Consider the following 27,507-nt stretch of genomic DNA (forward strand, 5'->3'; position numbering starts at 1 on the left):
ATCTTTTCTCATTAAAGCCAAAGGCTCCTATTGAGGACGAATGCAACTTCTTCTCTAATAATTACAATTCAATGTACAAGATTTACAACAAAACAGTTACAGAGTCATGAAAACAACAAGAGACAAAAAGCAAAACGAGCTAGCAACACAAAGTGAAAATTCTGACTTCAGAGAAGATAGGAGCAAATTATTCTGCTACTTTTGCAAATAGTGTTCAATTCGAAGACAATCTCACAATGAAATTCACTATACCTTCTCATATGCTTTCCCAATAAAGCAGTTTAAGAATCCAAAGAATATTACGAATGCTTAGCTTTGGCGTCTGAAAGAAGAACATGAAAAGTTAACAGTTAAAGTGGAGCAAGTATAAGCAACCTAAACTATTTGAACTGACAACTCAAAGTTGAAATAATGCTACAGGTTTATAGATCTAGAGAAAACAACTAAACAACGATTTGGAAAATGAACCTCTGAACGGTGACCAGAAAAGGTCAATAATTTAGTTCAAGCATTAGTAAAATAGTGGAACAACGCGTAAATGCACTTTTCTGAATGTCACACTTGTCAAGCCAGCAACCAACTCATAAAGGCATCGAACTAGATGGGAAGGGAAAGAGGAGCAAAAAAGTGACAATATTTTTGAAGTTTTTTTGTTATTTTTCCGCATAGAAGTGCATAAATAAAACTACATAGTACTAATGAAGTCCTTTTCCATTAGTTTTATCGTTGCTCCAAGGATATCTCCAAGATTTTAGTTTGTAAAAAGTGTTTGTTTTCTTGCTTTGTTTCCTATTTTTCGCGCACGATTTTCATCTGTCTTACACGTAACCATAGGTGCAATAGGGAGAAGCCGGACCCTCCTCAGGTGAAGGGGGATTAGCTCATGGACTGCAGCTCAAGTGAAGGGGGTCCTTTTGCCAACCGTCCAAAAGTGAAGGGAGTAATTTCGCCAGCCGTTTGAAAGTGAAGGAGGTCCCTTCCCCAACCGTTCAAAAGTGAAGGGAGTTAGAGCACCGGGTCCGACTATCGCACCTATGCGCGTAACACGGAGAAAACCTTATTTCGCTAGTACAAAAGTTTCTGTTTTAGATTGCGGCGTCTCCTCAAAATGCACGTTTAGCTCTTTTCCAGGATCTTACTGTGAGATTCCGATTTTGACAAACGCTAATCATGCAAATCATTGAACAAAAAATGGACAGAAGTTGAATCCCTCAAGATCGCACAGGCAGCTTAGGAGAAGGAAATGATGGATTTAACTTGAACTTGGGAAGGTCTTTAAAATGACCAGGTAAGCTTGTTCATGCATTATTATATGCAGAAAGTAGCGAAAAACATAAAAGTTAGAAAGAAAATAGTTCTGGAGAGTCTTCCGCGTAATGTAGAGGGGATTCTGATTCTGTTCACCAAGGATGTGATGCGTTTACCCGGACAGTACGTGTGCTGGTCACGATATGTTTTACTCCTACATTGCAAAATATCGTATTGAAGAAGCGCTACAGATGCTAATCATTCGACCCTTAGTAAAGGTCGAAGGCGTTGACGATCAACGGCAGATGGCAAAAGTCAAAAGTTCTAATTTCTTGTAAAGACAAACTACTTCCATCATTATTACAGTACTCATAAATTCATAAAAACGATATTGTTAACTTTGATTACCTTCATTTTGCAGTCCTTCGTATAATTTTTCTTATATGGGTGGGAATATTTACACAAGCAAAGCGCTCGCTGAACCATCCAAAATGTTGAGAAATTCTTACATAATCCTATCTCAAAGTGTAAGACCCAATTTACTGTTACTTGATTTCTGTCAAAAAATTCATAGTGCATAAATATCGACCGCCAAACCAGTAACGTTTACACATTCGATTCGGTTGATGATGATATTTTAACTATTTCAAAAGCTTGAAAATCTGCCGAAATCTTTTCACACGATTGCTGAAGTACAGCTAGTAAAAGAGAGTAGCTGGTACACCTACGTTGTAAGCCTTTGCACAGCTCTGCCAAGGTCACTCTGGTTGACCTGAGGATGCGCTAACCGCGTCAGAATCTCTTCGACTAGTTCATTACATATACCCGGACAGACCTGGAACAGAAATTCACGAAATGCGCATGTGAAGGATAGACCTTGCCCATTACTCACCTCTTCCGCATGCCGGAATGCGTTAGCGAGAGCTTCAAGTTCAGCTGTAGCATGACGAGTGCGCGACATACCTTCAAGAGCTGGCAACAAGCTATACTCCAATGCACCCTAAACATAACCAATATTGTAAGAAAAAACTCCGCAGTAATTCAAACAAAGTTACTTAAACCGATTGTTTTATACTAATCAACTTTCTATTATTCTACTGAATTAGACTACTATTAATAAGTACAAGGACTCTTCGGAAGCAAGTAACATGGTTAAGAAATCAGCTTACAGCAACTCTCCTACGAGGTGAAGGAACTCGATCATGATGTGTAGATACATGCACTGCGTTCGTATAGCCGTTTCTACCGCCTGATCCTGTTTGGCGTTCACGTTCAACCTATAGAAAACACATGCCGTACGCAATAAATAACCCATAAAGCATCAAAACCGATCACACTAGATACAAAATACGTTCACTTTAAGCAACAACTTGTGAATTGTTATTTAAAGTGAAATTAATGAAGAGATATACTGCTGTTATACCTCATGTCTGTGACTCCTCCCACCACTGCCGCCATATTCACGTGCCCCATTCTCCATTGGCAGGTATGACGATGCGTGATGATTCCTTCCACCAGATCCAGAGGATCTTTGACGATCATGAGTGTGAACACGGGATCCAGAAGAGGACGGGGAGTGCGCATGATGGTGTTGTTGACGGTGAGGAAAGTTCTGTGGGACGAAAGAAGTAAATCTTCTGAGCTATTACAATCAACTCGAAACATACTGGACTAGATGGTGGACTAGCTACGGTGATCGTGGTCGGTTGAAACGCCGCAGTTGTTCTCCCTCCACTTCCTCCATTCCCATTCGCAGTTGATGACGTCAATGATGTCCCACGCAATTGATCCGCTACGGCCAAAACTGTTGCACTCGACTAAAGTCACGATTTAAATGCAAATTTTTCCACAGCTTAATTGAATACGAAAAGCAACACACCCTAACAATAGTTCCTCCTGGGCTAAGATCATCGTCGTCATTCACCGAAACTTGAGTCCTCTCCGAAAGAGCAGGTCTCAGCTGTCGATCACGCTGCCTGACTGTCTCGTCCCTTTGATTGGCATCAATTTTTTCGCTAGCTGTACCACGGACAGTTGGATAATCCCATGCATTTGTTCCGCCACCGCCGTCCGAGTCCTCGTCAAGGTCGCTGTCGGAGGACACACCAGTTCGAGATCTATTTCATTAAATAAATAAATGAATGGTATAATAGTACAGAGAACAAACACAGTATAGTATAAACCAGAACTAAATCTCTTGAAGAGGTTTCAAAAACGCACCGGTACTCGCGGGCTCTTTCGATGAGCTCCACTAAAATACCATTCTTTTTCGCCTTCTTGATGAATGGATGTTTTAGAAGGGCGTTTGCAGACGGCCGCTAAATTAGAATCTTTGAAACCTCTACCAACATACTCGCTAATTATACCAGTAATTTTCGAATAGAGTGTGTTATTCGAAAGGTATTTAATTTCGAATGCAACAGACATCTCTTCTGTTGTTGATATTTCACATGCATGTCTTATCGAGCTGCTGAAGTTATACGGCGCTGATTAGTAATAAATTCAAACGAGTGATTCGCACGTATTTTTATTACTAGTGTCAACTCATAAACTATACTAGTAAAGTAGCTCATATAGGATGTGAAAGCACTTTTAAAAAGCTTTCACATCCTTTATGAACTACTTTACCACAACACCTCTACAACTCTTGAAAACCCATGAAGTTAGAAGTTTGCGTGATCTCACTGAAACTTCCCACGATAAATCCGAAAAAAAACTTACGTTATCCGGGTCCTTATTGAGACAGAGCTCTACAAAGTCCTTGAAGACGCGCGACCACTGGGGCCCTGTCAGTTGTGGTGGCGGATTTTTCGGAATTAAGAACAATACTCGCATCGGATGCAAATCAGAATGTGGTGGTTCTCCCTGAGCCAGCTCAATAGCTGTAATTCCGAGCGACCATATGTCAGCCTAAGAAAACCAGCTTCAGAAACAATGTTTTATGATTTCTCAGCACCAAGTCAAAAGTTGGAAAACTAAAACGGAGGGAATACAGGTTGAACTAGAAAGCACATAAAGCAGATCCATGAGGGGCAACAACACATCACCTTATAGTCGTAGCTGGCTTGTTTGATAAGCTCAGGAGCCATCCAGAACGGTGAGCCGACGAAGGTGATTCGTTTCTTCACCGTTTCCGTCAGCTGTCCAGCAACTCCGAAGTCAGCCACTTTTACATCGCCTTGTTCGCTGACCAACACATTAGCAGCTAGAAAAACAGAGGACTGGGGAAGATAGTGTTTTTATATTAATTTCCTCACAACCACTATAAGGAAATTAGATCTAAAATATATAGATAAGATATCACTATGTTCCTGAGAAGAAAACAGGGTAAACGAATATACAGCACAGCCGAACTAGTAAACCAAAGCTTAAAATATAAGGCTGTATTCAAATTCAGATGTGTTTTCGAGATCAAACCGTTAGTTGTAAAGCACTAGTAAAATTCCATACTTCCTAACGATCGGTAAATGGGGAATAAGAGTGGAACGGGTGCTCATTGATTGAACAGAAATTCTTCTGGACATAATTCGAATGCATTGCTTTGAAAAAAAAAAACTATTTGGAGATTTAAAGAAGTGCTCAAAAGTGCGGTATCAGGTATAAATACGACAAAAAGTGTAAATAATTTCAAATGTGGTTGATAAGAATAGCTCAACATTCAAGGGTAATAACACAGAGAGGGACTGAACGTAAGAAGTACGTTATTATGCTTGTAGCAACAAACTATCCCACGGCATCAAACTCTCACAGACTGGACACAAAAATAGCCCAGACAAGTACGTAGCAATTACTGATGTTTAGTCAAAAATTTACGCAAAACTAGTAACAGTAGGACACCCACCATGATACCCTACACCACTGTTGTTCACATTTTTCGTTAATAACGATAGAAAAAGGCTCTAAAAGGCAAAACGCAGTCACAAAGAAAAGCAAAAACATGGCGCTACAAACGGCACGACGACAGCTTCATAAGTAACCGTACACAGTGGAAGTATCCACCTTCACATCATAGTGACCGTCCTGTATAACTTCTGGAGCCATAAAGAACGGTGTCCCCACAAAAGTGTTCGCCTTTAGTCCAGCAACAGTGGAAAGAAATCGTGCGACACCGAAGTCGCCAAGTTTCACTGCACCGGTAACATCATCCAATAAAATATTAGCGCCTAAACAGCCCAAGAAAACAGAAATGTATCAATGTTATGATGGATTTCTCATAACATCATTTACCAGAGAAATATTTCTTATTGTGACAGTTGCAATGAAAATAATAAAAGTCTCCAATAAAAATAAAAGGAAAAAAGTAGTGAGCAATAACATAGAAAGATTGGATAACTTCCGCAGAAAGACAAACCTAATCAAAATAATAACGCTTCGTAAACACTAAAATGGGATCCGAAAAAACGGCTTACCTTTGATATCGCGGTGGATCTTCCGTTCGCTGTGAAGGTAATCGAGCCCTTTAAGAATTTCCCTGAGAATGACTGCGATGTGACTCTCATCCAGCTTTCCGCTTTTGGTAAGATCCAGGGCCGATCCTCCACCCAAATACTCCATAATTATCCATAACTTTGATCCCTAAAAGGATCACAATGCTTCAAACATCAATACTTGTTTGATGCTTCAAAAATGTATGAAGGTTAAACACAAGTTTCCCATAGGTATTGAAGCGTTCGTGAAATGTCGAGGAGCAATTTCTAAACGTGTCGAAATTGTCATCCGTTGAAGGTTTATTGGAAGATCTTTCCACGTTGAAGGTCACGCTACGAGAAAAAAAAGCAATGATAGGGAAAACGACCTGTTGAGAAGCATGTTATGATACTGGAAATCTGAGCAAAGAGTACTTGCAAAAGGAATAATATAGAGATGATCCTACAGTAGATTAAACACGTTCATCTTGCGTATGGGTTTGAAGCGTTGTTAGCTAGTTCTATTATTCACCTGCTACTAATCGATAGTAAGGAAATCCCATGTTTGCAGTCTCATGAACAAAACTTCAGTATACATTTCATGAGATGCAAAAATTCAATATTGAAAAGTCTGAATTTGTAAAACTGACTGCTGACTGACTCAGGAAACTCTCCAAAAGTAATTTAAAGGTCTGCATTGTGGACATTTTCACTCGTTGCAAGCCAAACATGGGAAATTCTCACGAGAGGACCAAAACCTCACAGACTGCATATATCCTCGACATTTTAGATCGATACAAAATCCTTCAACATCATCATCGTTTGTGATAAGATCTGGGAAATACGAATCACTGAGCCTTTCAAAGCAATCTTAGAAGTTTTTTTTTTTTTTTGGGGGGGGGGGGGGGGGTGGGTGTATATGGTTCAAAAAAATTCATAAAGTATCTTCTAAAAGCGAATACAAATAGGAAGAGAAACATAGCAGTAACGAGCAATAAAAAATAAAGTGTAGAAAAAACAGGGAAATCTGCAATTACCTTTAAATAACTTCCATAGTATTTTGTCACATACGGTGAGTCGCACTGGCTAAGCACCTTAATATAGTAATGTGTTAGTAATATTACTGAAATAAATAAAGAATTATTGAAAAACATCCACGGGATGTGATTTCAGTAGGTGGTCATTACCTGGATTTCTTGTTGAATATCTTCAATTTCATCCTCAGCCTGCTCTAAATCGATAATCTTTATCGCTACAACCTGAAACGAAAACGGAAACGGTAACGCCCACAGAACGTGCAAATAAACACTATTTCTAGTTGGGCAATCGAGGCAAACGAAAGCAAAATTCATCTGATTGCTCGAACAAACCTGTGATGTCCGTCGGTCGATGCCTTTGTACACTTCACCAAAAGAGCCGCGTCCGATGCGCTCGTGTTTGGTGAAGATCTCCTCCGGATCCAGCTTCTGGAAAAAAAATTACTCTTAAAAGGTAAATCTAGAACAAACTCAAAAGCTAAAATAAGTTGACAAATCTCGCAACAACAAAAAAAAACATATTGGACACGGTTCTCCTTTTCACCATTTCCTTAGCAATTGTATAAACAACACTTGCAAATAACGGATGCTTTGATCCTAGTTTATTTTTATGACACCAGTTTACTACTCTGATATCATGCTTTGGAAAAAAGACCTCGTTTGAAATCACTAGCAAACGAAAGAGGTTTCAGCTCCATTCAAGAAACGATCCAAATATCCATGAAATAAGGAATGAGCAAGTAGAGGAGAAATTACTCTTGTAATACACTATAACAATGAAATACGAATAATAAAGAGAATAAAAAGAGGGAAGCTACGGACCAACAAACAGTGAATTCGAAATGGAGCGCAGTTATAAACTGGAGCGCACTACTCAAAAACATGCATTCAACAATGACCTAAATTTGTGGAATAGTCTGAAGTAAGCAGAGAAGATCTCGATTGACGAAACCAACTTTTCCTTTCGTGAAAATCATAGAAGATGCATTTCGCTCGAAATACTTGCAACGAAACTGAATATAGCTTCGACATTTGCGTACATCTCATGAAGAAAAATCAAAATTAGAAGCAAATCTCGCGAGCAATAGCTCCCAAACTAAACAATTTAACGTATGCAAGAGAACGATTGCGAAAAAATCTACTCGTATCATCATCTCGTACGGAATATAATCGATACCATTTCTCAAAGCTTAGAGGCCTGAGAAATTCTTGTCGAGAGCGGCCCAAAACGAAGCTATAACATCTGATTCGAAATTTATGCAACAGATCAAGAGAAGATTACAGTAGTTCGTACATGAAGGCCTTTTTCAGTTCCTAAAATCTCTTTTCCGCATAGGGTACAGCACAGGGACAAGTTTTCGTAGTTTTACTGTGGGATCGCATCCAATCATGTTCAAGAAATTCGTGGCTAGCTTAAAATTTCATCGAACAATCAGTGAAAACGTCACTGTAATAAGGTTTCCAGAAAATTGTGCGCTAAGGAGTTCAGTGGATCCATCATTCTCAAACTTTCGACGAACACCGATGAGAAGCACATGGAGCGTAGAACGTGCTCGCAGTAACAAAGGAGAGACAGAAGACTCCAGAAGGTTGCCCTATCACCATCATCCTATTTGTATTTTTTCGTCTAATCCGATTAGAGACACTTTGCTACATCGTATTAGACAATCAGATCGTTCGTGTACTCAATGTCGAACATATATGACACCAGAAATTAGCAGACTACCGATCAGTATCGATACGTCGCATCACGTACGAATGGTTTCTTTCTAGTAAAAACATACGTCGTCGTCGGGAGTACGACTAATCGGAAGTAGAATAGGGTTAAAGGCAGCATACCACGAATCTGAGGTGGTACGGATTTCAGGTGGAGTATCCGTATACGGGGTCGTAGATTATGTAGACCGGGGTGGTTCCGCTCATCTCTCCCTGAATCACTGCAAACAGCCGGCCCCTGAATGCTGTTTTGTACGATGCCTTCTATTGTAGCGCGCCACCCTTGCGCGCGTAGCGTCCCTTACTGCCTACGAGGGCAGTCCGAATTGATTTTCGACGAATCGCAGGGCGGAGGCGGCGCAAGGGGTGGAACGTTGCAAAAGATGGCGTCGTACAAAACAGCATTCTGGAGGCGGCTGTTTGCAGTGATGCAAAGAGAGATGAGTGGAACTACCCCCGTCTCCATAATCTACGACCTCGCATACGGATACTCTACCTGAAATCCGCGCCACCTCAGATTCGTGGTATGCTGCCTTTAATATGGATCAGTAGCGAGGACGAAGATGACAACCCGCCCAATTCCTGCACATATACTACATATAGTAAGATCAAAACAAAATGAACCACAGTGCAGTTCCGTAAACGGCTGCCCTGGAATGCTTGCAAGGGTCTCGCCACGACCGTATCCGTTACGTTCCACCGCTCCGCTTCGAACTTAGCAGCCTACGCAAGTGCACCGCTCTGTGTCGTCTTGACCCGAGTACATCCCCTTTTATGCAACAGGAGTCTGTTAATTGAAAAATTTGCATTTTCTTTAACGTCATATACTCCCAATATTCCACAGTTCGCTTTTATGATGCAGTTTCTAGGACAATATTTATAGCGAACCTCGTCGTCAAAATCTAAACTAAGGTGTTTCCGTACATCCCGAACCTCTCCTGCCTATTGAGACCCTCTGAAGGGCTAATCACGACTAAGAAATTGTTTTTGTACAACAATGTCATTTTTTTTCTGTCCTCTATTCCTTCGTCATTTTATCAATCGAAACACGATTCCATGAGGATACAATATATTTGGTTGGATTTGAAGCTACCTGCGTCTAATTTTTTGATCTTTGGCTGCTGTTTCATGGAAATTCTATGTACCTGTACAGTAGTGAAATGAAGATCACACTCGATGTCTTCGTAACTCGCTCATTAAAAACGCTGCAAAATGGCCGTTATTTCTGCTTTGAGCGCTCTGCTAAGACCACGAAAATTCTACGAAGAATTTTAAGATCCGCAATTATGTGAATGTTCGCAAGCCTAGACCTGCTCTCTGCCCTTCAAAAAATAACTATTTCGATGTTAGTACACTTTAATAAATAGAAGCATATTTTTTACCAGCAGTGATCTATGAAAATTATTTTCTATTTTTTAAAGATAAAATCTTTAAAAAACGTAGATAACTGATGAAAAAACTTATGCATTTAATTATCTTTAATTATTACTCATTCCAAACATAGATTTATTAGCTGTTCATGCTTTTTAAGGTGCAAACATAAGTCTCTGCTGCCTGGACCGTATGATTCCAATTGTAAAATCTACTTAATTAACGAGGCCATTTCCTGTGAGTTTCATATCATCAAGAAGTTATGTTCGAAACAAAGGAAAACAAGATATTTGCAGAAGATCTGCCCAATGAAGAAGAAAAAAGAAATATTGATAATAAAACGTGACGAGGCATTCAATAACAGTCCATTACATAGGCCACGTGGACAGCGTGCAAGCACACAGAAGCAGTCCAATTGTAGATGTTTTTAAACGTCAAGACAGATGCAAATAAATATCTTCATCCGTTCTTCTTTCTGCTCGCAGAGGCAGTGAACAGGGTTCAATGTACGCACTATGTGTGTTTCAGAAGAAATGAAAAAAACTCTGTTCCATGTGTTTATCAGTCGCTTTAACCCGCTTTGATAACTAAGTCCATGGATAATTGGATTATTACGAAATAAACCGAAGAAAAAACACTAATTCATGAGGTTACTGAAGCAAGAGGGGAAAAATGTTCAATGTTCCTTGATGAATTTTAGTTCGGTGAAGCATTTCGCTACATAATTACAACACCAACTTCTATATTTCATATTTACTGAACAAAAAGTGATAAGTTCATTTTTTGTTGTTTATGTTGAACGATGTTGAACTATCGAACGTTCAGACACTGTTGAACATCTTACATTGTACCACAGTACCTCTTTGCTATCAGTACTGTTGACATAAACGCCCTCTCCCCCTAATTCCTTATAAACCATGGGTACAATAATCCCCGATCAAGGTGGGAAAGTATTTCGACTAGACGACATTTGGCGTTGGACTGCGAAAAGAAGGAATTCGAGAACGTTCTCTCGACATCGTCGAATTCATCATCGGAAACCATTCTTCTCGACGGATTGACTTGCACTTACCGGTCCCACGAAGATGTCTTCATGTACTTCTCAAGAAGTACTGAAAGACAACTTGAACCTTTGTCGTTGCTCTCTTTGATACTATTTCAGCAGTACTTCTGGAGAACTTTGAGAAAAAAAGCTCTCATCGATGCTATACGGACAATCGTCTTGACTTGACTACTCACGGGATTTGCGATTTGAATGGATTATTCTGGGAACTGATTCGCAGTCAGCTGTTTCCTGAAGTCTTTGGACGCTAATAATATTTCCTTCTCATACGAGACCTACTCCGCGCCAGCACATAATGGTATAATCTGCTATTGAACTAGGACATTAGCGACCGTTCTCACATTTTCATGGTTTCTTGGCAAGTTATTATTCTGGACAAATCTTATTTGGAACAAAATAGGCAGGACCAAAAAAAAATTGGAATTTTGGTCAAATGGAAGCAAAAGAAGAAAATACAGCAAAAATTTAACAACAAACATGCTTTGGACTGCTCTTACCATCAAGATTATGACTGCTTTCTTAGAATCCTCCCTTATTAGGATAATAGTGGAAAGTTTGAGTTTTCGTATTTTACATGCCATTTATGCAGAAGGATAATCAAATCCGTTGGAGCGAAAAGGAATTACAAAAAAAAAAAACCTTTCAAAGCCCGAATTTTGAGATGAATTTTGTAGAAAAGGGAACAAGTGATCATGTGGAGAGTTTTTCTAGCAGTATATGAGCTAGTGTAATTCTACTTTCTCCTTACACAAGAATGTCTTTCCAAAAACTCTTCGACAGCGAGTAAGCTAACTCTATACGAGTAAAGACGCAGCTGTCTCGTCTGTGGTGAACTCATAAAGCGAAATTCGGCGAGAAAAAAAAATGACGCCTGTATAAGTTCAGATGGAAGGCAAATTTGGAAGTACTACATCTATCATATCGCTCCATGAGATGCGTTAAATGGAATGTTTTTTGAGACTAAGGCTATTCAATGGAAATGTGAAGAATAATAGATGCAAACATTATGCCAAACTGAATGACTCATTGTTTGTTATGTCTTTAATACTTAATGAATAGCAAACGTTTCAGTGAATAAACGCAAACAGAAAGAAATAATCCGCCCAGCTGATAGAGAGATTCAGATTCAACACATTCTGTGGAGAAGAGCTACATATGCCTCTATCTTTCACTATTATATAATCTTTGCATATTTAAGAAGAAAACAGGTGAGAAATAGGCCAACTCTGACCGACAGCAATGAAAATGTCAAAGAATTGGCGGAACTACTAGACGTTTTTAGCAAAGCACGAGGTAAGCGAGGTGATGTGAAGTCTGGATGCTTCATATCACAAAGCGTTGCTCACTATGTACCATGTGATGAGTCGGACCGGAGCAGAGCGACCAGCGCACATACGGAGATAGCGATCAATCGATATTCAAACATCGTCACTACGACCACCCACATCGCATCACAGTCAGAAACAGTAAGATGTTGGAGATTTGTATTCGAGTGGGATCAATGAACCCACTACTTCATTAATTCGCTCAGTATTACTTTTATGGGGATCTATTTCGAGTAATTCTTCAGAAATGAACGTATGAAAGTCCATTTCAACAAGATGGGGCGTCGATGTTATGGAAATGATTTGAGTGGCTCGCTTACAAATATAATAATTACAATCAACATGAGGAAAGAATCGAAATTTCATTTGATTGCTTCAGAATGACACTTCGATCATAGTCCTTCCTTTTCTTCTCTTCTCTTTCTTGTTCTGTTTTTCTTTCGGAACTCGAATTTTATCAGGATTCAGGGAAAAGATTTTACGATCAGTTAATACTGCTAGATCACATGTTTGAGTTTAAAAACTCGAGTAGCACCTCGTAATCTTTGACTGCCTTTACATTCTGTATGGATATTTATATGATATGTATGTATTTACGCATGTATTTACTTTGTTCATGACTAGCGAATAATCAGTGGTATCTGAGGGGTCAATGGTGTTTGTGAGAAAGATAGACTCTTGAATACAACCCGTTTGCTCGTCTCCTATAAATGAAGTGACCTTCAAAGAAATTCCTTCAGAGTATCACTTAAACCTAAGCCCACTTTCAAAATTTTACTGTATTCATGCTGAACACAGATGAAAATGGGAGTCCATAAATCTCGGAAATTATAGAAACTCCACGAACCTGTATGGAAGTCTAACCCTACAGCCGTGTCATGCGTATGGGTATATGAGTAATACTCAAGTCCTAAAGAAGGAAAAGGAGAAGAAACCGATTACTTCTTAAGTATGGTCCCTTGAACCACGAAACACTGTATTAGTGATTGAGCAAGGACTTTCGCATTGTAAATGTAGTTATACAGAACTGGATGGAGGACATTGAAAGGGACTAAAGGCCATTATGAAAAACAAAATTGTAGCTAATGTAGGGAACAAAACTGGTCGAGTAGCATGCAGCACCAAAGTAAAACTCAACTCGTATGTTCCAACTCACAGTTTCTTTTTAACTCGAACGATCACTTTTAATTCAACGCTTTCTTGAAAGAGAAAATTGTGGGACTAACATTGGAGTGTAGCGCCAACAGCGAAACTTGAAAAGAATATGAAATTATTGGTTTTATCCAGAAAATACATATGTATGTAAAATCGCGGTCATTCGGGCAAGACAGGTCCAAGAAATGGTAACAACTACTCCAGAATTTTCATATGATTGTTTCGGTGGTGGCCAGACTAGGCCATCAGCTGTGATGATATTAGTCGCAACGTGGGTTTAGTTGCTTGCATGGTGCATTGATGGTCATAGGGGTTCCGTTGACAACAGAACAGGTCCCATCGTCATAGATGTCGAAAACATTAAATTCTATAGCGTACTAGCCGGTACACCTAGTTCCTTCCAAGGATAAATAATTTCCACATAATACTAGCATTGTGAATCTTACGAGGCTTGAAAGAGCTTAATGGAGTCTGCTGTTAAAAACTGGAGACACTAAACCCTCGATTTTCAATGTGAAAACTAAAAGGAACTTCTCTATGCTGCTTTTCGTCTAGTATAAAGTAATCGCTTTCCATTTTCGCTTGGCTTTAAAGACCTTAAATGAGAAATCAATACGGCTATTTCCATTTTTAGCGAAACTATTGCTGCCATTTTGGTAACCACTGCGTCCATGAATCAGTGCCCAAATTATGTCAGCACAAACGACATTTCCATAAGAAATAATACTAATTTCTGGTTCTAACTGAAATAAGTTGAATTATTGTATAATTATAGAATTATACGAAAACTCCTACATACAAATTTTCATGGTACTTAGAAGAAGATACAAAGAAAGGTGGATAGAATCTGAAAAATAGGTAACGACACAAAAAAATAGTTTATGCTGCTGATAACCCAGGCTTAGATTACTCCGATCTTTTGACAGCCACAACTTTACACTTACAGCTAACCTGTAGTGGTATAATTTGCAACAATAACAACATAAAAGTGGATAGTGTGGCGTTATTCGGACTCGGATGCGGGTTTGCGTTCGATACCATCTCAAAATCGTTTCAGGATCATGAGGGCAACAAGGAGTGTGCAGTCAATGTCACCTAGCCAGTACACGTTTTATCTTCTAAGAGAAATTTGGTACCAATCCATCGACCCCGAAGCATGAAGAGCCTGGTCACTCTAACAGCCTGCTGAATCTATGCTAGGATTTCGTGACCTCTCTCCACCTCTACCTTCCTTGCGAAATTACAAAGTTGCAAGAAAGAAAGGCACACAGAAAGTCTCTGCAGTATCAGTCTGCTCAGGATGTGCAACGTGTTTTACTGCAATTCGGAATCGCTGAAGTTGGTGAACGGCCTTATAGTATACGCAGCCTTATAATGAATGATTTGCGAAGGCCAGCCAACGTATCAAGGATCCACATAACGAAACATAACAATGCCCATAACATCTAAGCAAATCAAACGTTATTAAATTCTGGTGTACATAAATTGTTGAGAACTATGTAATATTGAGTTATTAACCTTTAAGGTGCAGTTCCAGGTTTTTCCCTGCTCCGCCAAAATTTCGACCCAGTTGGGGGATCGAACCTTTGACGAACATTTCTCGTCTTTGTGGAACATGTGCAATGTTCTCAGCTTTTTTTCTCCAAAATGATGTGCCACTTTCGACATTCCTTCTTTTCCTTCTTCTTCATTTTTTTCTTCTCTCCTTCGTTCCTTCTTCTCACTGCTCTTTTCCTCCTCTCTTCCCCCTTCAAGAGTTTCAACCAGTGTCGCAAGTTATTCCGCAAAAAGTGAAAGTGTTTGTAAACTCCTCATACATTCCTGTTCCCGTATTGAAACGATGTACAGGAAGTGACATAAAACCTTCAACACTGCCATTCTTCAAAATTCCTTCACACAGTGTAATGGTAACCTTTCACGTATTTGAAGGTAATTACTTGAGAAATGAGTGAAAACGAACAGAATTTCGCACTCTGGTTGGGACCCTTAAATTATTGGTTGGCAAGTTGAACACACATTATTATTATTTGTATATTTGATTACAGGTTACCTACCACCAATTGGTTATAAACAATGAAACAAACCGTCTTATGCTAAGAAAACATAAATGCGGTTTAAAATAGAAATTGAATAGTTCCAAAAACAACCATATGAGAAATCTTATTTATTGCAGCTCGTAAAAACTCATGCTAAAAAAGTATTTATTTCTGAGCCTTAGCATAATAAGAGAGGAGCTTAACAAAGGTAAGGAAATCAAAAGGAGGAACTATATAGCTTAACGGATTTTTCTAATTTTAAAAATAGATCCAAGAAGAGTGGAATGAAACTGAACAAAAAAAGTGATGAGAATGACTGTGATTCTCACATCAACTCGCATTCGCAAATCTATGTATTTTTGGTGAGAATTTATTCCGTCATAAATGTAACACTTAACGATGAATCAATCGGTCATATTTCTCTTCAAGACCCGTTGATTCACTGCAATTTAGAGATGACGAAGAGAAGAGAAAAAACACGCTAGCAAATACTTCATTTATTTATAAAATGTCCAGTGACAGCAGGCGAAGAAGGGCATCACGTCCACAAAGAGAGAGAGAGCAGTCTGGGCGCAGAGTTACAGTAATTCTTGCAAAAGAAGATGAACGATTCAGGAACCTCATAAGATGTGCTCAAATTTTCAAGTAAATAGGATTAGGAACGATTTTACATTCGCAAACCGGAATCGATTTGCGAATTGACTCGCACGCCAGGAAAAAACGAGAAATTTGACACATTAGGAAAGGTTAACATTACGTTCAAAAGATCAAGAAGACGTAAGAATTCCACGAATTACATTCAAAACCTTGGCCGACTTTTAATCCTTGAAAATGTTATAATAATCTTAATGCGTATAAACTCAGGAGCACTTTGACGGTCTTTATTATATTTTTGGATCAGAAAGCACACTAAAGCAAGCAGCACACACCATCGAACCGAAACTATTTAATAACAACAGTAAATTAGGACAACGTCCACACTCATTTCCTGTGAAATTGCTCAGCATTTCTCTCCTTGTTTTTACCCATCTTAGTTGCTCCAAACCAATTTTAATCAAAAGGAACTAAATTTTAAAGAAGGCTCTTGGCAGCTCAACTCAGACAAGAAAGTCATTTGAGCATAGTAACGGGGTTTAAATCTGTTAAAATGAGAACATCATCCAAACCAGCAAAGCCTAACAGCTAGAGTATTCTTTAAAATTTTGGAGACTACTTGATCCTGCTCATGAGATAATGCTTCTGCTGGAGAGTGGAAAGAACTCGTAGGATTATAAAAAAAGCGGCATTTTACACAGATCACTGATCGATTTGCACAATTTGCGAAGAGGGCGATGAAATAAATGTCGATAAAACGCGAATAAAGAACGATGAAAACACAGTAAAAAAATAATAACCTCGTGAAACTCTCAAATCAAGTACAACACTACGTCATCATTGGCACCCGTACCTCATTACCAATAGGCTGAACTGTAACAAACACCACAGATTTGGGACAGAAAATGAAAAAGGTAGCTCAGCGAAGAGCTGTACACAGAGATCTCATCCTTTTGCACCTATGGTGATATCTCTTATCTTAAAATAAAACTAAAATAGGAACACTACTGTAACGCAGACGAAGCAAATTATCAGATTTTCTAATCACTCATCTTCTTCGTAACGAAATGCACGTTATGCCAAATGCAGGATGCCGCAGTTTTCTTTATCGCTCCGTAAAAACAGAGTGAAAATCGATTTTCGAGAAGAAAAAAAGGTATATTAGCGGTAGTGCAAATGCGCAGAACCACTGCCTGCTGCGTAAGTAAACAACGACGGTACACTGTATCCTGTCCGAGATATCTGTTGGATCAGCATCAGAACCTGTTTCCCAACAGATAATGTGCTTGCTTTCAAATAAATAAATAAATAAACTAAAGTCTTCATTGCAGTTACTCAAGTAACTCGTCAACAATGCCGTTGTACACTTCAAACACTGCAAAAAGGAGGTGAAGAGATCAACGAGCAGCTGAGGAATGTCATAAATGCGGGAGTCGCACCTACTCGCCCCACGCTGCGGCTTTCATTTACGTCGTTTAGCAAACATTGGCCCGCTGATACTGAGCAGCAGTCAACGTTCAACCGGCTCAGCTGCGAGAGACCAAGTAAGGCATACCAGTGCATTCATAAAACTGATCGTTAATGTGTTACCGCTTCAGTAGGACAGGAATGTAGTTATGTGACTTTAACGGAGAAAAGAAGAATGAGATTACAGAAATTTCACTTAGGGAGAAAGCTAGTTTTTAGTCCTTCGGGCAAGCATTTTCCTTTAGAATCAATGAAGTAGTGTCGATGGTTTAACCAGTAAGCCATGGAATCCATAGAAAAAACTAGTTAGAGTCTTGAGTCAGAAGACGACAGAGATGTTTAAAGGCGTGAATGCCGGCTTTAAGTCAAATCAAGAGCGACGACGACAACTAAGTTGTCACTCGTATGAGCAGTCTCAATTCCCATGTGAGGAAAATTGACTGCGTTCGGATAAAGTCATAGAATAGCTGCTTTCTTGTTGTGCATTCACAACCACAGATGCTATTAAAATAAAATGCAGCCATTTTCCAACTGGATTGCCCACTAAATCGTCATTACGACAGATTCGAAATGACGGTTAGGAATTTTTTAGAATTCGCTGGGCAACAATGTTTACATAGACTATGTATTCGCGACCTTATCATTCGAAGTGTTAATGTACTGATTCTGATGGGAAAGGCACATAAGTGGGAAGTGATAGAAATAGAGTGTTGGATTAGGACAATGATGCGCTGTGAAGGAAACGGAAATCCTGACGAAGATGTGTAACTGTAACTGCATATCAAGTCCTCTGTTAATCGTTCATACGTGGACTTGTTCCACGTCACTGAATAAATAGACCAAGGTTATAACGTCTAGAAAATTCCTTTCAAAAAAGTTACTAGTAGTGGATGACCCGGAAAATGTATACTGTAAACGTACACATTTTACGTGACGGCAAACGACGTACTGCTTGGTACAATGTCAAATTTTCGAAAATTGCTCCCTGCTCCACAGTTTTGATATGCAATTTTCAGTTAGCTAATATGTAGAAAAAATAAGGAAGTTGAAGTGAACACAGTAATATTTTTCTAACACAACAAGTATTTTAAACGAGCAATGAAAGCGGGTTCCCAAGGCGGTCATTTCCAAAAAATTGAATCAATGGTGCACATCCAAGGGTAGAGAGACTGCAAACAACATTTCTACACTTCCCGTCATTGCTAACAACATGCAGATTAGAACTGCTATTTAAGAGATTAGATTTTAGAAGTATTAACTTCTCAAATACCCATTTCTAGACCGTATGTTTGTTATATGTACATATGTACTCTTATAGAGCGGATTTTTGCGTGTTTCCCAATTTCAGATAAACGTGGACGTCATTTTGGTCTCTGAGGGTTAGACTTCTGAAAAATGATTAAATTTGACTAACAAAATTTCTTCTGAGTCATTTTGCAGAGTTAATGCGTACGGTGAAATGAGTGAGCGAGGACTAAATTTTCCGGCACCAAAACCACAAAACGCTGCATACTTTTTTCGATAAAAATTTCAGCACCTTGAAGAAATGAACAGTGTAAAAAGCAAAATAGTAGGGTGAATAGTACTAAATTATCAAGAAATTTTGAAGGAGAAAATAATGCACAGAAAAAGCTCGCAAAGTAGATTGCTTACATTCATACCATGAGAAATAGAAATAGAAAGATGCATAAATAGCGAGAAAGGTGTAAAACTGAAAAAAAAACCGTTATGTCAATCCCTTATCGTAAACTTCACGCTTGAGGAAATCTGCAGCATTAATTTAGTTAGATGACAACCATTCAAAAAAAAGAACCAGTATTACATGGCAGCGTAAAGGATTCAGACAATTTGACATAATTCGGAATCGATCCGGATTCCAACTAGTAGGCCGCAAAAATGATGCGCACATATATAATAACATCAATTGAAATGAAAGTTGCAACGTTTTAATGAGTTAAATAGAACAGTACCAATGAAATAGTTGACCTTAGCAAATTTAAGATGAGCTATGTATACCACTTCCTCGTCCTCACCTATACTTATATAAAATTTTCTACAGAAGTTAAATATCACAAGAAATATTCATCTTTTCCAATACTACAAAAAAAAGAAAGTGCTCAAGTAAACAAACTTACTGTAGAAAATTTAAACATCGATTAAAATCTGTCGCCCAGCTAGAAGTGTCGCCTTTCCCACAAAACGTTAGAATGATGCGAAACGCAACCGAACGGCGGCCGGAACACACCAGTGCAATTGCAAACACCGATGCGAGCGGATATGAGCCAATAGGCGGAATCAAAAGCTCAATGACCACTTGGAAACGCTGCACAAACGTTATGGTGCACAACGTTAATTTTCTGATTCAGCAACTAGTTAGTATCATCTGACTGCTAAAACACAGCAAAATTTCATCTGAAACCTACTGTGAAAATGCGCATCTTACGAGTTTGCAAAACTAACCGTTCAAGATATGTAGAAGATGATTAGTGGGAACCAGTCGCTAGTTCACACAAACGGAACCGTAACATTCCAAAAGAATGTTCTTCTACCAGGTATTTTAGATTTTTAGCAGGCAGCAAACATCATCGACGTCTTAAAATGCTAAGTATGGCTCTAGATTTGACGAGAAAGCGTTCTCTAAAGAAGTGCTTAAGCCTTGGGGAATTCTCGATGGCATCCGAGTGTTTTTTTTTCTCGGCCAGGAACTAGATCCACAAAAGAACATCGGGTGTTGTTTGCTCAAAACAGGTTTGGTACATACGCATGAATTGAGCGCCAACCAAGAACATCATTTCATACGTGACAATAACTTAAAAGTGTCGCCGTCTTTCAGCACTCTTGAAAATTTCGAGTTCACAAAATTGAAATTCATTAAGGAAACAATTGAAAAATATCAACTCAGATTCATAAAGAACAGAACCAGTGATGTCATAGTGGTTAGGATGTGATGACACCATTACACCATAACTGGAACATCTAACAGTTTAACTTTCAAATTCCAAACATTATGCGTATGAGAAGGTTTTACACATCTGCTCACAAAAATTGATTCCCCGTCCATAAAATTATGTGAAGATTAATAAACTGTGCTTTCGGTTTCTCTATTATAAAATTGTGAAAGGGAAATCTCATTTCAAAAAATTGCTCATTGTGAAATTCGATTAGTGAATTTCCCCTGGTTCAAACAATTCTGAAATGTCATGCTCATATCGATTAGAGGTGAATGTATATATGTATTCAACTCGGTTTAAAATCGAAAACAATCCCCTATTTACAGTGCTGGTCATCGCATCTGACGTAATTTTTGCTTCTTCTCACGGATGCTGTGGTGAGTAAGGATGACGTAATCGTCAATTTGTGAAAGTTTCATCGTTATCAGAAACGGACGAGGTAACGGCATTCGTTTAGAGGAAATTGGAAATGTCTAGAAGAACGAAACCTATAGATGCTTGCATATTAAATCAATCAGATTCGTAATTTAATAGGTCAAGTAGTGGAACAGCCCCCAGCAGGCTTGTTTCCACGACCGTCGCAACGTGTCCATACATCCATTCGATCATTCGAATGGTCTACATATGGGAAGCGGATGACCTGTGTCTGGTATGATATAATATCGTTGTTGATATTTGAGACAAAAAAGCGAGCCGGAATTACATAAACATATTAGAAATGGAAATTCCCAACCACCCAAATTGCACCATCTGCTGAGAGATTTAAAAACGCATTTTTCGGTAGTTTTAGAAATAAACAGTGAATAAGAAGAAGAAAGAATACAGATAGGAGCACAGAATAACGAAAAAAGATGCCAATGAATCGATTACTGCAGTAGAACACTGCAGAAGTAATCATTAATAACAGATTTCTAATAGTTCTAATAAAATAAATAAAGAAAATAGTAAATATACAAAATATTTAATATAAAAAATTTATCATTCAATATAATTTAAATAGTACCTGACCGACCTACCACTTTTTCTTCTGTATCTAAGTTTGACTAAGCAAGGGAAATTTAATTAGAACCACATTGCTTAAAAGTTCTAAAAGCTACAAAAAGTAGTGAGGTAATAAAGGTGCCGTTTATAACCTCATATTAAGGAACTTTTAAAGAAGGTACAGGCGGACTAACAAAGGGAAACACCTCCAAGGATTTCCAAAGACTCCAATTGAGGAACCACTACGGGATTATACGAGCGTAGCGTTGAGCACATCAATCACATCCAACAACCCCAATTCATCACTACATCTGGCACACATGGTACGAATGGGATTTAAAAACCAGAGGCGATTACGGATCTATGGAATGTATAGTGGCCAGCCTCTGGCAAAAAATCATCTCTAAATCGACCTCGGCTTTGTAGTTAAGCAATGAAGCCTCGCCTCGTTCTCCTTTTTTTTTTTGAGAAGCTCAACTATTCCTCAGAGTTCTGGTCAGGAAGGAGAAATGCACTTCTAAACCACTTTTGAGACGCGAATTTCCACTTCGAATTTAAGCACTTGAAAGAACGTTTCTCAGCAATCCTCGGTGATACGCCTTCCCCTCCCTTTTTAAATAAACGCTTGTTGAAATTTTGGAATAAGCAAATGTGAGTGCGTGGAAAACCGTATAGCGGATGAAATTTAACGTATGCAAAAGTTATTAAATGATTCATACATGATGTATTCAAACAACAGCGCCTACAAAAGCAGCTTTATTTTGAACAGCAAAAGTAGTTTCAGATTTTGTTACCTGTTTGAGTTTTGTATTTATGTTACTTCGAAAGAAAAAAAAAAACTAGCCGAAGAAGAGAAAGAAAAACAGGTTAACATCGACAATTGTTAATCTATAATTTTCTCTGAAGAAACACTCATAGCTTAATTAAAATTTATTCGCCTACCATACACTATAGTGCTGCTCCGGATATATGATACTTATTATTTAGAAACTTCTCCTGTTCTATGGGACCCAGATAAAGCAGTACTCTGAGGAAGACTTGAGAAATTTTTCGAGTTTTTCTCTTGGGGATCAATGAAAAAACTATGCAAAGATTGTACAGGTCACTAAGAAGGTACAACCCATAGTCTTCTACAGGTACACTGTCAACCTCAACAAAATCTGCGCTTCCAATATAAGTTTCGAATTGCTAATTCTAAACCTCTTCAAAACACGGTTACTTCATATCAAAGGATGATCATAGTACTAATGAACTGAATACTAGTAAGAAGAAAAGTCATGCTAAACCATATACTCGAGCTTATAAACTAGTCTGACGGTGCAGAGATGACTGGTTGAGAGACAGCCGAATCACGAGCATTTCTTCTCAACTCTCAATAACACATTCAATCACTACCAATTTTTAGGAGAACAAGTTCATCAAATGAGTCTGGCGGTCCAGGAGAGATAGCGCACACCTTAAATTTCATCATTATTATTGCCCTTTCATTATTTTATTTTATTATTATTTTTTGAGATAATCAATTGGAAGTGTTGCTCTATTTTAAAATAAAAATACACTGCAAGAACAGATTTGCACGCTGTGAGGAGTCACAATTTTGTGCTTGGTTGTTCCAGCCTATAAAAATGTGTGAAGAAGTGGTAAAGGAGTGAACGTCTATAAAATTTGGACTGACTACAGCAGCGGTGAACAACAACGAACAGCAGAAGGCTATCGCTTCACTGTTTGCACTCCTGAACCACGCGAGCTGAGCTACGTAGGTCTTAACTACGCTTGGTTGCATCAGTGTCTCGCCTTAGTATCGAAACGCCGGAGATACAAAATTCCCACAAACGCAACAGCACGCTAAGGGCGTTTTCTAAAGCTGATCAGAAGAAAATCGACATGGTTGATGTTCAAGAAGGGCAGTCCTCAGACGAAGATTACTGCAATGACTTTGATCAACTAGACAACAAGTAACATTAGCTCGTATACCCTTCGAAAATCAAAAGATAAAGATTAAATCTTAAATGTGCTGTGCTGAGAACCCTACTGCTCAGACGTCCACTGTAGATGTGCAAGGCCCGTCGAAAGGACAACAATGCGTTAAGCGCGAATTTTTGGTGATCACCGCAACCCTTAACAGTTTATAGTTACCTATTTTGGCAAGCTAAAATTCATTTTTTAAAAACTATCCGTGGTCCTTCCGCAGAGGAGCAAATTTCTTGTGGTATGCACAAACATACGACACTAAGACTGTGACGCGAACTAAAGCCGGCATACCACGAAATTGACGATGAAGAGGTAAGATTAAGGGTTTAGATAGGAGTGTGAAAAACGGTCTTGTCGACCGGATTTTCCTACGACACACTTAACTACGTGTGACGTAAGCGAGCGCATAGATACGCGGCGATTCTGGCGCGAGGGGTAAATCAACGGACTACCTACGTTACATTCCCGAGTCTGTCAAGTAGCGGGAAATGGATGGCAGAAGTGCATTGATTGTGCGGTTGCTAGCAGACCCGGCGTGTCCGTCTGCGCTCACGGATGTGTCAAGATTTTATCGTGCCATACTGATTTAGAGCATGGGATGATGAAAAGGTTTGTCGCCAGTTTTTTCTTCTATGATATTTTTCCGAGATACAAAATTTCCTAGCAACATAATTCATACCGGGTTCTATCTAAAAGATGGACAACGCATACTTGCAACAGCAGTGAACAAGAACAACTCCGCCGCTGAAGACTGTCGCTGCTATCGCGAAGAAAACGAAAAGAGCCGAAGGAGAAGAAATCGAAACGATCACATATATCTATGAATGGAAATGTTAGTGAAGAGAGAAATATGACACATTCAAGGACAGTGATTTCACCACGAACGATTCTTCCGTGTTTAAGAAAAACTTATCGCACCATCAATAGATCATATTTCGACAGAACGTCACGTAACGCAACTAGATTAGAGCGCAGAGTACACAACTACTAGCTTTATTTAACAACAAGAATGAGGCAAAAGAATTACAAACAGCCACGTACACGGTGTGACTCATGCAAATGACATTCAGATACGGTGCATCTATGTGTGGTCTGTGTCTTAGTTTTTCTCTCGTCAAAAAGGAATAAAAAGCGAAACGAATTTTGATTGAAAGGGGATGGAAAATGAATGTAACGCTGTTCTTTTACCAACAAAACGAACACTTTAATGGAAGAAAAGAATGCAGTGAAGATTGATTCTTCTTGCGAATGGTTCGGATTTTATGCAGAAACAACTTAAAAAGGTTACTACTTATTCAAATAATTAAAAACATCACCCCACGAATCTGGGGTGGTAATGGTTTTAAGTGGGTTATGCCAACACGGGATCGTAGATTATGAGGAGGCGGAAGATTCCGTCCATTTTTTCCTAATTGTCGTAAAACCGCCCGGATACATGCTGCTTCGAGCGTTCAGGGGCGCTATTTCCTACAAATAGTTCTATTGGAGCGCGCCATCCTCGTGCAGGCGCCGCATCTTCCTGGTCGTTTTTCACGGCAGAGGAAGAAATGGATGGAATCACCCTCCTCCTCATAATCTACGATCCCGTTTAGTCATAATCCACCTGAAACGCGCACCACCCCAGATTTTTGGGGTGAAGCCCTTATTGTTTGTTGGTTCAAACGGGAACAGGAATCAAAATGAAATTAAGGAAATTTCCAACGTAACCGCGAGCTTTCCCATTTTTCGAAACATGGTAAAGAAGTCATTGAAGAAAAGAAAAATGCTGTACTGGCACAGGTACGATAGAGAGGAGACGGACATTCCTCAGGTGATGGGGTTTAGCTCATGGGGTGCAGCGCAAGAGATGAAGATCCCTTTGCCAACGGCCCCGAAGTGAAAGGGGTTCCTTTGCCAACGGTCCAAAAGTGAATGGAATCCCTTTCCCAACGATCGAAAAGTGAAAGGTACGATAGTCGAAGCACCGGCTCCGACTATCGCATGTATCTGTACTAGCACATCATTTAAATCTGGAATGAAATTTTGGCAGCTGATTCGTACCTCCTAGGTTCTACCGTACTGCTCTACATATACGTAGCAGAAAAGATTTGTTCCTGTGAATGTCACGAAATAACGTGATTGTTGTCATAAGATAATGCCCAACTACATGACCGCTTACGTCAGTCAAGTATGCCCTCACTTTTGGTACTGCAGTTGGCTTGCACAGTGGCAGAATGCATATTTAATTCTTTAACTGTCTTTAAAAAAAGGAAAATCTCGCCACTCAAAACAAAAAACTGGGTGGACCATAACTGTGGTGGTTCTCTCTCATAGAGTAATCTAAACATTTTTCTCTTCAATATTGAAAAAAAGTTGAAGCAAAGCCGAATATAATGGAATATTTGGCAAGACTTGGGGAAAATAGCAGAGAAATATATTCTTGAAGAAAAAACATTTCTCCAAAGCTTTCTCTAAGTGCTTCCTAATTAGAATTGTTCGCGTTGATCTGTAGTTCCTATTAATTAGGAAATCAACCTGCTTCAGTAAAAAAAAAAACCAATTGATTGATGATAGAAATTTTATCATATCATGGATTTTATTTTAATCACATATATATGTGCCGTGACAGAAGCATTTGCAACAAGGCATATCGGCTTAGATTAATTACGGATATACCACTATTTTCGCCGAACCCATTCCAGCGGTCTTGGTTCGCGTGAACAATCACATTTCTCACTTTAGAATTCAAACCAATTTAAGGCTTGAAGTTTGGAAAAATAGGGCATAAATGACTTTCAGAATTATTTTACATTTCCATCCAGATTACCACTTGGAATACTCTTGTATGGTAAGTTTGAAGAGACTTTGAAGAAAGCAGGCTCTGCGTTCCACGTGTCAGCCATCACAAAATTGCGTCTAAGATAAAACACACTGCAGAAATTGTGCTACTAAGGCATACTAAATGTACAAGATAGTATCAAAAAAGGAAAATAAGGCAAAAATTTTTATTCATGCCTTTTGGAAAAAGTCTAAAGATGCGTATTCGTAGAAACTTCGCTGTAATTACGATAATACTGTAGGTGCAGCAACTGATAACGTCCAGTAGAAATGAAATGCCTAGAAGCTTGATAGTCACTCAATTATATCCCAAGAGTACTTGACCGTCAAACGCTCCTGTGAGAACAATTTTTGAAGATTTCACTCGTTCTCTGTTGTAATCGTTAACTCCAACTATAGACCTCTTGTCATCATTTTTCCTCCTATTTTTCTTTTTCATTTTCGTGACCCCGTCCTTCTTGTTCTTGTCCTCCGCCTTCCTCCCTTTAAGGAAACCAGAAGCTTTTAGTAAAAGTTTAGTTGTGAGAAGCTTTCAGCATAGTATAGCATAGATTCTAGGTCATGGGTTCAGGTTAAATAACATGCATCCCACAGGCTAAGGGGGAGGATTTTTCATTATAAGTTGAATTTCACCTTGTACTTCTTGCAGTCATATTTTAAAAGCTGTACTCAAAACTATTCGTTCTCACAAACTGATGTCTCTACAAAAATCTCATTTCTTTTTAAAGTTGAAATATCCTTTTCTACAACATTCTCAACTCAACATTTTCGACGCACCACTTGTTTATATCTATAATAATCTGCAAAATATAATAATACCTGTTTCATCAGCATATCAGCAGGAAATTCGGAGGTCACTGCTAGTTCCTGTCCGACTGATGCGCCATCGATCTCATCACCATAACCGTCATCCTCCGAACTCGTCGTGTTTACTGTTTGCTGATAAACTCCAGTAATACCTGCACCATAGTTGCTCGGTCGAAAAGGAAGATTGGTAAATTTCATCTGGTGATAGAGAACGTCATCACGCGAATGTAGCAGCACATCCGTACTGAGGGGGATCGAGCGGGAGCGCTGTTTCCGATCGGGTTCGCTAGGGCCGCCAGATGGCGTGAGGTCCGCTCGAGGAGGACTCGCGGATGGTGACGACACTTTTCGCGGCAGCGGTACTGGTGGAGATAGTAGGGTGGAACCACTTTGGTGGTTGTACTGTTGGATATTCGCAGTACCTTCCGGCGATGGAGTCTTGCTGGATTTCGGCCGATTTTGTACCATCATCGGCTTGCGTTGATCGAAACGTTCAATAGCCGATTGTACGGACGTGTTCCGTGAAATCGTGTCAGTAAACCGGTGATCTTCAAGCATCCTG

At 39.1% G+C, this 27,507-nt stretch overlaps 1 protein-coding gene across 2 annotated transcripts; it reads right to left on the bottom strand.

Annotated features, from left to right (window-relative positions):
- Nucleotides 1–309: 309 nt before the first annotated feature.
- Nucleotides 310–27,503, bottom strand: RB195_015595 (uncharacterized protein; the record flags this gene model as incomplete). 2 transcript variants are annotated; one of them, XM_064206377.1, is made up of 16 exons in its annotated part: nucleotides 310–322; nucleotides 1,977–2,083; nucleotides 2,141–2,248; nucleotides 2,418–2,525; nucleotides 2,672–2,860; nucleotides 2,916–3,065; nucleotides 3,128–3,365; nucleotides 3,469–3,566; nucleotides 3,970–4,158; nucleotides 4,296–4,453; nucleotides 5,226–5,411; nucleotides 5,658–5,823; nucleotides 6,692–6,748; nucleotides 6,842–6,913; nucleotides 7,025–7,120; nucleotides 26,958–27,503. In XM_064206377.1, 16 exons carry the CDS (start codon nucleotides 27,501–27,503, stop codon nucleotides 310–312), a joined length of 2,481 nt encoding a protein of 826 aa, XP_064062258.1. The 2 variants fall into 2 exon arrangements, with proteins under 2 accessions (XP_064062258.1, XP_064062257.1); XM_064206376.1 differs by lacking the exon at nucleotides 5,226–5,411.
- Between the last annotated feature and the right edge of the window lie 4 nt (nucleotides 27,504–27,507).

Source organism: Necator americanus, chromosome V (genome assembly GCF_031761385.1).
Source record: "Necator americanus strain Aroian chromosome V, whole genome shotgun sequence".
Lineage (NCBI taxonomy): Eukaryota > Metazoa > Nematoda > Chromadorea > Rhabditida > Ancylostomatidae > Necator > Necator americanus.